Source organism: Lynx canadensis, chromosome A2 (assembly GCF_007474595.2).
Source record: "Lynx canadensis isolate LIC74 chromosome A2, mLynCan4.pri.v2, whole genome shotgun sequence".
Taxonomy (NCBI): Eukaryota; Metazoa; Chordata; class Mammalia; order Carnivora; family Felidae; genus Lynx; species Lynx canadensis.
The window spans coordinates 76,860,637-76,873,380 of record NC_044304.2 but is presented as its reverse complement, the minus strand read 5'-3'; the positions used below and the strand labels follow the sequence as shown (position 1 = coordinate 76,873,380).

The 12,744-nt window shown below is 35.1% G+C and overlaps 1 protein-coding gene across 1 annotated transcript in view; it reads right to left on the bottom strand.

The window, feature by feature from the left end:
- The window catches only part of COG5 (component of oligomeric golgi complex 5), a 311,139-nt gene that overhangs the window by 59,385 nt on the left and 239,010 nt on the right, over positions 1–12,744 (bottom strand). Inside the window, exons 13-14 of the mRNA XM_032592382.1 lie at positions 6,822–6,983; positions 4,528–4,627 (exon numbers count right to left, since the gene is read on the bottom strand). Of these exons, the coding sequence (XP_032448273.1) occupies positions 4,528–4,627; positions 6,822–6,983 (262 nt within the window). The remainder of the gene's footprint in view (positions 1–4,527; positions 4,628–6,821; positions 6,984–12,744) is intronic.

Sequence of the window (12,744 nt, the reverse complement as noted above, 5' to 3'; positions counted from 1 at the left end):
CTTCTAAAGGTCACATTTCAGAACCATATAAATTACCGATACATAACCATTAAATAATCAATTTGTTCAGTTCAATCTTAAAATGTGATATATACATCTATAGGTATGTATTTTGAACATAAATTCTACTCAGTAATTTTTTTTTCTGCTTAGTAAATTACTTATAACTTTACAACTACTGTCAGTCAAGACAAATGAATAAGAACTTTTAAATAAAGACAGTCTAAAAAACCAGTGATCTCCTTTTTACAAAAGGGTACCCATGAAGCTGATATTCACATTACATACTAAATTAAATACATACTAGAGGAAGTAAACCCTTCTTGGTTATAACTCACATGTGAGAATTCAAGGTTAAATCCCTGTTTTTTCTAAACTAAATTACTAAACCATCTAAATATCTGCTATGCTCTGAATGTTTATATCCTTCCCACTCACCCCATTCCTGACTTATATGTTGAAATCTAACACGCAAGGAAGGGGGGCCTTTGGGAGGTGATTATGTCACAAGAGGGATTAGTGCCCTTATAAAAAAGGCTTTAAAAAGCCCCGTGCCCTCTTCCCTGTGAGGTTACAATGAAAAGACAGCCATCAGTGAGCTAGCAAAGGTGTCTCACCAGACACCAAATCGGCTAGTGCCTTGATCGTGGACTTTCCAGGCCTCAGAATTGTGAGAAATAAATGAATGTTGTTTATAATTGACATTATTTAAAAAAAAATTTTTTTTTAAGTTTATTTATTTTTGACAACATGTGCATGCACACTAGCAGGGGAGGGGCACAGAGAAGGAGAGAGAGACACAGATTCTCAAGCAGGCTCCAGGCTCTGAGCTGTCAGCATAGAGCCTGATGCAGGGCTTGAATTCACGAGCTGTGAGATCATGACCTGAGCCAAAGTCAGACGCTTAACAGACTGAGCCACTCAGGGGCCTCTTTAATTGACATTATTTATATTGGTTATAAGTCACCCAGTTTGTATCATTTTGCTAGGGATCAAAACACTATCCACTAAGAACACAAGTTAAATAAACTATAGTATATAAATAATATATATCATGCATATATTAGATTTAGATCTCTATGTCATATTGTAAAGTAATTAAGTGAATAAGTAAATAAGTAAATCACAAAAACAATTTCACATTTCTTAAATAAAAAAGAAAGATATATTTGTGTTGAGATACAATGCAGTTTGAAAGCTTGGTCTAGAGTCAAATCTGAATTTAAATGCTAGTTTCAACACTTGTTGGCCGGCATTCTACTTTTACCAGTCTGTATCAGGCATGCTATTAACTTTTCTCAGTCTTAATTTCCACATTTTGTAGTGGCAGGTATCGCTACTTCCATTACATAGGATTACTGTGAAGTAAATAAGATAATACATATAAATGGCTTGGCATAATCCAAGCCACTATAAATGTTTAGTAACTGTAGTTATTTTTATGGCCTTTCTCTAACCTCAAGAAATGAATTCTCTGGTACCATGTAAGAGTCATAAAAACAAATCTAAGAATTAGTCCCTACAGAGGTTTAGGTTTATATGACACATAACATTGGTGATTAATAACAGAAAACCTTAGAAAAAATAACACATGTGTAATGATAAAACAATTCCAGATTATTATATGCACATATATGTACCATATATGTAGTATATACATACAATTTATTATGCTATACTCTACTGTGTCCTAGAATATTAAAATAAAGAGGTTGAAAACAAATAACATAGCTGTTAAGCATGTGGAAGAATTTATCTAACTACACAGAATGACTGAGATGACCACAAAGATGGTCCACATTAAGGATCAACTTGAGAAATCCTTTTATGAGCTTTCCTCCTGATAGGAATTCAAGCTGTAGTTAAGTATACTAAAACATTCTGATAGCCAACAAACTTGCACAACTGACCTTTAGGGAAATAAATTTAGGATTCAGGAAAGCAGCTCATTCTACATTTTAAATTGTATATTTTCAAGTCCCCCTTTTTGAAAGCATGTTTGTCTCAAAAATTCTAGCTTTCCTTCATCTCACTACTTGAACATTCCATTAAGGATCTGATTTCTGTCACTTTTCAACCTTGTGGACTTAAATTTTTCATCTATAAAAAGAATCCTCCATTTACAGAAATATCATGCCATATTTCAAGCCAACATTTCCATTTACAGATAAAGTAGATATTCTAATTCAAATTCTGTTTCAAGTCTTTCTCCCACTGAAGACTTAATACTGGCTATTTTCCTCTAAATGTTTTCAGAGAAATAATTCTAAAAGAATAGGAATATGGCAAGATCAAAGAATAAAAAACATCAAACTTAAGATAAAGAAGTAACAGAAATAGTACTACTAGCCAAAAATAAGAGATATATACTAAAATGTTACCTAAGTCCTTAATTAATATTTTAAAAATAAAGCATATGATGCTTTTTGTACTCTTATTAATGTTTAGGTTTTCTTTCTGCACTAAAATCAAAGTTGAAAAGGACTTTCTGGTTAGCCTTCAGCATTGTAGGTTTGGTAGGCCTGAGTAATCAGGGTCACAGACTATCTGACCAACAGTATCACAGTCAAATGTCTGTTGATGTATTTTAATTTTGTCAAAGCCTTTACCGTTATCACCTTAACTGAAGTCACATGTTACAATACCACTGCTCCCTGCTGCAGCAGAAATGAAAAGTATTTTCTTTTTTTTTTTTTTTTTTTTTTTAAGGAATGACATCTTTTTTTTTTTTTTTAATTTTTTTTTTCAACGTTTATTTATTTTTGGGACAGAGAGAGACAGAGCTGAACGGGGGAGGGGCAGAGAGAGAGGGAGACACAGAATCGGAAACAGGCTCCAGGCTCTGAGCCATCAGCCCAGAGCCCGACGCGGGGCTCGAACTCACGGACCGCAAGATCGTGACCTGGCTGAAGTCGGACGCTTAACCGACTGCGCCACCCAGGCGCCCCTGAAAAGTATTTTCTATACATATGCTGGCTCTTCCTTATCATGCTGTCCTCAGGTGGGACCATTGAATGATTTTTTTTCCTGACATTTTCAGTAACTATAATGAACTCTATTGGATGTAACACTGAATTTCATTTATAGCAACAAATGTTTTTTAAAGCAATGAATATCATAATAAAACTTCTATTTAAAAAGTTTGAGAGAAAAGTCAGTCAACTAATTACCTATAAAGAGCTTCCATGGTCTCTGTAGGACCAGTTTTCAATAAAGTTTTAAAAAGATGCTTCTAAATTGCTTATCAAGGCTATAAGAACAACTGAATGGAAAATAGCACATTAATATGCAAACAAAATCTGGCCATCCGTTGGAACTGAAAGAAGCCTTATGATCGTTACCACCAACGATCATTTTATGCAAATTTTTCAGTTCAATTTGCTACCAATGTACCCGAAATATCATTCCAGAACCAACTAGAACTACAAGCATATAGGTAAAATCAGATTACTTCATTTTATGATGTATGGTTTGGGAGCAATCAGAGGCTAAACTGAAAACATGGTTGGTCACCTCTGTAAAGACCGGAGAGATTCTGGCACATTCCTTAAAATTAATCAACACAGATGAAAATATATTAAAGCCTTCATATTTGGATTTCAGTTAGCATACATATATACTAGTTAAATATGTGTACTTAACTTTAAAACATTAATGCACAGAATTAGGATCATGATTCAGTTATTTAGCTATTATTTTAAATACAAACAAAATAATCTTTCAAACAAAATTATTTTAGGGTTAAACTTCCGCGCTCTATGGTTAAAACTTTTCAAAAGTAAATCAACATTTTTTATTACAGTTTTAAGCAGTTCACTTCCTCTAATCATTTTTTTTAACAGTTCAAGTCACTTTCACAATAGGTAACTGCAAGAATGGTATCTGGGTGAGCAGTCACACCAGAGGGGAATTTTGATCAATCTGAGGTAATTATATTAAATATATATATATATATATATATATATATATACACACACACACACATATATATATGTATATATATATATACACACACACACATATATATATGTATATATATATAATTAGACTATAAGGTAGTACAGGCATTTTTAAAAAATGTTTCAGAGAAAGACCGAGAGACAGTGTGAGTGGGGGAGGGGCAGAGAGAGAGAGAATCCCAAGCAGGCTCCATGCTGTCAGCACAGAGCCCAACACGGGGCTCGATCCCACGGACTGTGAGATCATGACCTGGGCTGAAACCAAGACTCTGATGCTTAACTGACTGAGCCACCCAGGCACCCCAGTACAGGCATTTGTTTTGTTTCGTTTTGTTTTTAAAACCTTATAAAACTTTCTTGCATTGTAAAAGTAGAACAATGGTAGGAGGATCACTTTTTACTAGATCCAACTTTTTTTTGGTTCAAATTCATCAGAAAGTTTCAAAATTTCACTAAAGTAAAAACACCAGTAAATCAATATTCAGCCAATTCAGTATTTATACTTAGGCAAGTATAATTAGCAATTTTAAGCAAAATCATTAAAGTTTCCAGAAGGGATATCACTTACAAGCTGCTCCGATTTTACACCGTATAACTGGATGGTCTTTGCCACGTTTTTAGACACAGCTATTGTGAGGTCTGCGTCTACAGCAGCTACATTTAGTTCACTGGAGAAAACAAAAACAGTCTTTAATTATTAGCAACATAGTTCATCAACAAAGTAAAGGACAACATATAAACTTAAACCCAATAAGCAATGTGGTGATTCTTTTTATAGACTTCACTGACTGTTTCCAAGAACTGGTTGCATTGTTCATTTTTCTTCCTAAATTCAGCATTAAGAAAAAGTGCTTTGAGATGGCTTGGTTAATGACCAGTTTCTCATTAATAAAAGCACATCATGTGTGGGTTCAGGCTGTGATTAAAAGAGTAAATTGTGTACAGATTTTTAAAGTAGCACTCTTGTTAATACTGATAAGTGCAATTAGAGACACTGCATATCACAGACATCTGCAAGGAAATGACAGCTTTTGAATGGAAATGATGACCTTGGAAGGACAGAGGCTAAAAATATAAATTACACATGATACATAAAGATGCTCAGTTTCTGTAGAAATTATGCCAATTCATGCTATTTTGTAGAGTAGCTTTTTAAATATATTAAAAGCATAACAAAGACAGAATGTGAAATTTTATTTATTTATCTTTTATTTGAGAGAGAGAGAGAGAGAGAGAGCGAGCGAGCGAGCGAGAGTGAGCCCTGGGGAAAGGGGCAGGAGGGAGAGAGAAAGAGAATCCTAAACAGGCTCCATGCTCAGTGTGGAGCCCAATGCAGGGCTCAACCCCACAACCCTGGGATTTTGAGCCAAAATCAAGAGTCACACACTCAATTGACTTAGTCCCCAGGCACCACCTAATTTGAAAATTTAAAATTTGGATCCTTGAAGTGTTTCCTTGTCATACTTATTTTCAACTTTAACAATGGATTGAGATGTTTGAGCTGAATGCCAAAAAAAAAAAAAAAAAAAAAAAAAAAGTATTTACCAAGACCATGGAAAAATACTAGGAGTTCAAAACTGCATAAAACCCCATATATAGGTAGAAAGCAGGAAAAGATAATTATTGTGTCTGAAGTAGCAAACAAATCTTGGCACTTAACAGATTCTCTTTATGAAGAAAGTGAAAGACTTTGAAGCAACACTAGTGTATATTGTGTGCCATAAAAATGTACTTTCATAAATAGGGAGACATAACTTTATTAATGGTGACTTTTAAGTTCTACTGAATACTGGGCATAACCATGCTTCTTCGAGCTCCATGTTGTATTTGATTACAGCATTGCCAAACTGTCCAGAGGAATGGGAGAGATGCCCCTTTAATATTTTCATAAATAGGTCAAAAGATCAGGTTGAATCCAAGACTACTGTTGTCACTACCAAACCAAACAGATTAACAGAGACCTAACAGAGACCTGAGGGTAAAAACAATCTAGAATTAGGACTTTGGAAAAGTCATGATAATTGTGAAAAGATTTAAGATCAAGATGCAGAGCAATTTAGACACTGCGTAGGTAAGGTACACTTGCAGCTGGATACATGCTTGTGGACATTATACCTGTGGCTTCTTAGTCTTCCTCTCACATGCCTCAGAATCGCCACCTTCAAATGTGTAGTCTAAAACCATCTAGACAGTTCTATACTTTGATCCTATATTGCCTGAACTACTATTTTATTTCTCAAAATGTTCATCTACAAATGTACAGACCTCCTGTTAGGACAACTTGTTAGCTATGATAGGAGCTGGGACAGTCTTAACTGCAGATGAATCTGGGTAACTGTAAATGTCTAAGGCACCAGTATAATTATATCGTCTGCAAGCATTCAGGTAGCACCTCTACCAGGATACCTCACCTTTTGAGCATTTTAAAAGCTGTCATATTTACTTAGGAAGCTCAAAATAGCCACACACACAGGTAGGCTAATCAAGATCATAATATCCTGTGCATGAAGTACTTTATGGACTTAAGATAAAAAAACATTAAGCTCTATACTTTAGTTTCTCAATTTGTAAAATTATTTTTATGCTATTTTACTGTGTAACACTGGATATTTACTATGGCATAAAAATTAGGTTTACTTTTCATCCTTGACAAGACACAGAATAATTATAAGCTATTTTTAGACTGTATTTAAAGGGTTTTATTAATTGGAATCTTAAGTACTTTCTGTATGTGCACTGATTCACTGCAAACCCCTTGATTTAATTGCAGGACTAATTACTTGAATAATTTGAAGTAAATTAAAACATCACTAACAAATGTGGCAGGCATTTTATAGCATGTCATTACATAAAAATCCGTACCTTGCTATAGTTTTAATGATACCTTCAAGTTCATCTGCAGAAGGAGGATTGCGGCCACCAGGGGGAAAAACCAAGTTGATAGGATCAAAGAGTCGAGATAAAGATTTTGATAAATAAGCAGCTTCATAGGGTTGCAGTGAGTCTTTCAAAGCCTTTTCGGGGCTGTGGGAACAAAATGTATTAAAAATGAATTCAGATTATATAAAACTAAATGCTACTGTATTGGAGTGTGAATGCCTTTCTTAAAAATCTATCCTCTATATAAAATGTAACTCTCTATGAACAAAAAGGAAAAAGTTTGTTTAAAAATTTATATATTTACAAATACATTTCATGACTAAACATGTATTAAGAACTAAACATCTTAACCTATACATAAGTCCTACATATAAATGTAATACAATTTATATTGGTATCTACTGTAGTAAGTCTGTCATTTGAAACTAAGAGAATAACAATGTAAAATCTTTTTAATTCTAATGGGGCTATGCCTTTGTGGAGGAAATCCAGATTCTAGAGAGTCAGAAAGCCTCAAGAGAGAGCCAGGTGTGTAGAAACCTGCTCCACTCACTTGACCCTTTGTGCCACAGCTGCCATTTCCCAGGGAGCTCGCTGAGAGGGAAGTTCACAGGGTCTAGGCTTTTATCAGCCTTCCCATGCCAAACTAACAGAATGAGGACAAAATAAAAAGTGTTTGTCAAAGTCCTACAGTCACATAAATACTCCCAATTGGGGTTCTAAGCTAATTTGTTTTATAATATTTCTCACAAACCAGAACGTCCTTCTTTCCTCTTTCATCTTCCCATGTCTTAAATTATTTGCATTTTCATTTAGCAGTCCAACTATTGGGTCTTATATTTTTCCTTTGACAATTATTATCAAATGTCAATAACCATTATTTCCATTTGCTTTCTTATTCCTATAATTAACTCTGCATCTCCTTACATGGCCCTTGTTTATAATCCTTCTACCAGTCCTTCCATTGTCTTTATTTATTTATTTTTTTAAACAAATCTCCCTTCATTCTAAGTGTTAACCTTGAAAACATCTGACCTGCTCCTTCATGTAATTTAGGAAAACTGGCTTTCTCCCTTCCCACCCTTTCTGGCCAACTAACAAGCCCTAGAGGTCACAATGCTCTTGGCTCGTACATCGTAATTCCATAGTTATCTCTTAACATTTCTCATTCAACAAGTATTTCCCTCAGCACATATTTGCTGAGAATACCATGTCCCAGGCCCTTGTTAAGTGCTGGGAAGATGTAGATTAAAAGCACTTTACAAGGCAGTGAAGAAATGTGCAGGTAGAGTGCTAACTATAGTGTTTTCTGTAATAGGTGAAGATAGAACACAATGGAACAGGGAGGAACTAGTGTCTAAATCTGCCAGAGGCAATCCTCTATTGAAGTCCACACCATCTACTTAAATGTGTTCTGGTTTTGCTCTTGTCATTTACTGACCTTAAGAAGCCTCTTTCCTCTTCTGCAGACATTTCAGTTCTGAATTATAAGTACTAACACTCTTCCTGGTCTCCGAATTGCAGTGAAGATCCTTAGTGACTACAATGTCGAAACTGATAACTTTCCTGAAACCTATCTTGTATTAGAAGTCTACTTTTATTTTAGCTTTACTATGAAGCTTCCATATTTGAGTCATCATTTTGAACTGCTCTACTTCTTGCTCTCCAACCTTGAAGACAACTTTTCACACCCTCTACTTACCCCATTTCCTTCCCTCTATACTATTAAGTCTCTCCGATTTGCCAGATACTTCCTAGATGTGGGAAATATAGTAGTAAAGTCAATTAAAATTCCCTATCCTCTTACCGCTCACTAAATGAGAAGCTTAATGTTGCTAATAAGATACTCAGAAAAATAAATACAAATTTTTAAATGATTTAAATATGGAATATGAGTCATAAGTTTTAAGAGAAAAATGAAGTAAGCCAGAAACAATGTGTTTAGATGACTTTCTCATTTTTTTTCATCCTATATTGTACAGGATAAGGCAAAAGAAGGTTTGCTGAGCACATCTGAAGGAAAAGAGCGAGCAAAGCGATGAAGATTTCCATGCAAAGAAAACAGGAAGTGCAAAGGCCCTGAGGAGGGGCCACACCTGGCTTTGTTGGCTAAAAACTTAGAGAAGCAAGCACCTCAGTGATAGGAGAGTGGTACAAGATGAAGTCAAACAGAAAATAGATGGAAAATATCATGCCAGGCTTTTTATGTCAATAAAGGAGCGAGATTTTACTCAAAAGAACTTGCTCTTAGACCTTACTGCGATCAATGCTATGGAACCTTTTCTGATTCTCCTACCTCATCATGATATTCACCAGTCTATCCTCTATCCGCAGCCAACCATTTCAAGGTACTCTCATTAGCATCTTGATTTTTCTAATTCATCTTCCTTTCAAAGCTCTAAGAATATCTTATTTAGATGATTTCTGTACCTGCTGCTACGCTACCCACATTTTGCAGAGAAAAAGAAAATTGTATCTATTATACATTTATGCTAACCCCTTACTTTCAAGAGACCTAAAGCGCAAGGTATTAACTCGAAATTCCGCACTAGCAGCCCCTGCTCTCTATAGGTGACCATTTGCTGCTACTTTACTCTAAGACCAAACCACTGGCAATAGCCTTCATCACCTTGGACTTCCCTAGCTTTTTTCTTTCTTTGTAACTGTATCTATCCTCTGTGATTTTCCTATTATGTCAAAGAAAAAAGTAGCTTTACTCCTTTTTTCCATCTAAACTTCTTTGAAGAACTGCATCTACTTCCTCCTTTCCCATTCTTTAAAAAACTGCTTTTTAAAAAACTGAAAGATAATTCACATTTGGAATTCATATTCAACCGTTTTTAAAAAATTTTTTTAAATGTGTATTTATTCTTGAGCGAGAAAGAGAGCACGAGCAGGGGAAGGGCAGAGAGAGAGGGAGACACAGAATCTGAAGCAGGCTCCAGGCTCTGAGGTGTTGGCACAGAGCCCGACACGGGGCTTGAACTCACAAACCGTGAGGTCATGACCTGAGCCAAAGTCGGACGCCTAACTGAGCCACACAGGTGCCCCCACATTCAACCATTTTTAAAGTGTACAATTCAAACCAATTTTAAAGTGTACAATTTTTCGGATAGCCACAGATAGGCGCAACCATCACCATACTCAGTTTTAGAACATTTTCATCACCTCAAAAAGAAACTATACTCTTCAATTGTAACCCCTTTAACCCCTTACTCCAACCCCACTCCTAACCAACTACTAATACTAGTTTTTATCTCCATAATTTGCTATTCTAGACTTTCATATGAATGGGATCATACAGTATATGATTTTTGTGACTGGCTTCTTTCACTCAGCAGAATGTCTTCGAGTTTCATCCATGTTGTAGCAGGTATTAGTACTTCGTTCCTTTTTATGGCTGAATAGTATTCCATTATATGGCTATACCACTGTTTGTTTACCCACTACTCTGCTGAAGGACACTTTTGGCTATTATGAATAATACTGCTATAAACATTTATTACAAATCTGTGTAAACATTTAAAAAATCTGCTTAATGTTCCATTTTGTGGTAAAATATACATAACAAAGTTTACCATTGTAGCCATTTTTGAGTGTACAGTTCAGTGGCATTAAGTACATTCCTACTTGGTCATGCAACCATCACCACCATCCATTCTGGAACTTTTTCATGATCCCATACAGAAACTATACCCATTAAACAATAATTCCTCATTCCACCCTCCCCCAAACATGTTTTTATTTGTCTTAGGTACGTATCTAGGAGTAGAATTGCTGGTATCTGTGTTTAGTAACTACCAAACTGCTTTCCAAAGCCCTGTGCCATTTTAGATTTCCACCAGCAACCTCTGAGGGTTCTAATTTTTTCACATCCTTGCCAACACTTGTTAATACCTTTTTGATAAAGGCATATTGGTGGTGTAAAGGGCTAACTCACTGTGGTTCTGATTTGTATTTTCCTGATGTTAAGCATATTTTCACGTGTTTTTGGGCCACTTGTCTACTTTGGGGCCATTTGTCATACTTCTTTGGAAGTATGTCTACTCAGATCCTTGCCCATTTTTCAATTGGGGAAGTTGTCTTTTATTGTTGAATTCAAAGTCTCTTACATATTCTATTGAATATGTCCATTGACAGATATTTGAGTTGCAAATATTTTCTCCCACTCTTGATGGTGTCCTTTGAAGTACAAATAGTCCAATATATGTATTTTCTCTTTTGTTGCTCATGCCTTTGGTGTCATAGCTAAGAATTCTTTGTCAAACCCTAAGTCATGAAGACTTACCTTTATATTTTCTTCTGTTTTATATTTTTGACCTTACATTTCATTTTTTGATCCATTCTGAGTTAATTTTTGTATATGGTGTGAGGTAAGTTTCCTTTACCACTAATCATCATTCTTTCTCCACTGAATGATCTTGACAAGCTTTTGAAAATCAGCTGACCATGGATGCATGGTTATTTATTTTTTTTTCTGGATTCTCAATTCTATTCCATTGATCAATATGTCTCTCCTTGTGCCAGTACCATATCATCTTGATTACCATTACTTTGTAGTAAGTTTTGCAACTGGGAAGCATGACTTCTACTTCACTTTTTTTTTTTTTTCAATATTGATTTGGTCATTCCAGATACCCTGCAATTTCACAGCATGACTCCTACTTTACTCTTTCTTTTCAATATTGATTTGATCATTCCAGGTACCCTGCAATTTCATATGAACTTTAGAATCAACTTGTTTCTTTCTACAAATACTTTCTACAGATTCTGATAGCAACTGAGGTGAATCTGTAGATCCATTTGGGAAGTACTGCTATCTTAATGCTGTTAGGTCTTGTGATTCGTGAACATGAAATGTTTCTCATTTCTTTAGATCTTTAATTTCTTTCAGCAATATTTTGTCATTCCCAGAGTGTAAGCTTTATACTTCTTTTGTTACATTTCTTCCTAAGTATTTTATCTTTGTGGTAATACTACTATACATATTATGTGTACTAATGTTACAAATCCAGCAATAAGTTGTTATGATTATCACTCTACCATCTGTCATCGTTTCCATAGTACATTATGGCTCTGCTCCCACCTACCTCCTTTATGTTCTTATTGGCAAATGTATACACATGTATTACATTTCTATATGTTGTAAGCCCAACAACACATTCTATATGTATTTTATACAACTGCATTTTAAATCACTTAAGAGAAGAAATGAGAAAATATGCATTTATAGTATCTTTTATAATTTCATAACTATCATTATTAGGGGCTCTTCATTTGTGTGTACTTGAATTACCAAGAGGTAACCTGGCATTGGGCCTGAAGAACTTCCTTTAGTATTTCTTGTAAGTTAGGTCAGCTAGGAAGAAAGTCTCTCAGTTTTTGTTTGTCTAGGTAAGTTTTCTCTTCTTTATGAACAACAGCTTTACTGGATATAGGATTGTTGGTTCAGTTTCTTCCTTTGAGCATGTTGAGCCCACTACCTTCTGGCCTCCTTTGTTTCTTCTAAGAAGTCAGCTCTCAATCTTTTGGGGTTCCCTTATAAGTGACAAGTAGGTTTTCTTTGCCTGCTATCAAGATTTTCTACTTGTCTTTAACTTTCAACACTTTTACTATGATGTGCCTGTTTTGGTCTGTGTGAGTTAATCCTATTAGCTTCCTGAGTATGTATGTTGTTTTTCAATAAATTTGGTAAGTTTTCAGCCATTAGTTCTTTGAGTATTTTTTCTTCTCCTTTCTCTCTCTCCTCATATTGTGGTACTACTGCATATATATTGGTGTGTTTACACGTTTCTTTGAGGCTCTATTCATTTTTCTTCATTTTTTCCTATCTGTTCCTAGGCTTACATAAATCTAGTTTCCAATTTTGCTCATTTTTAAAATATCTATGTATGGATTGTATTGT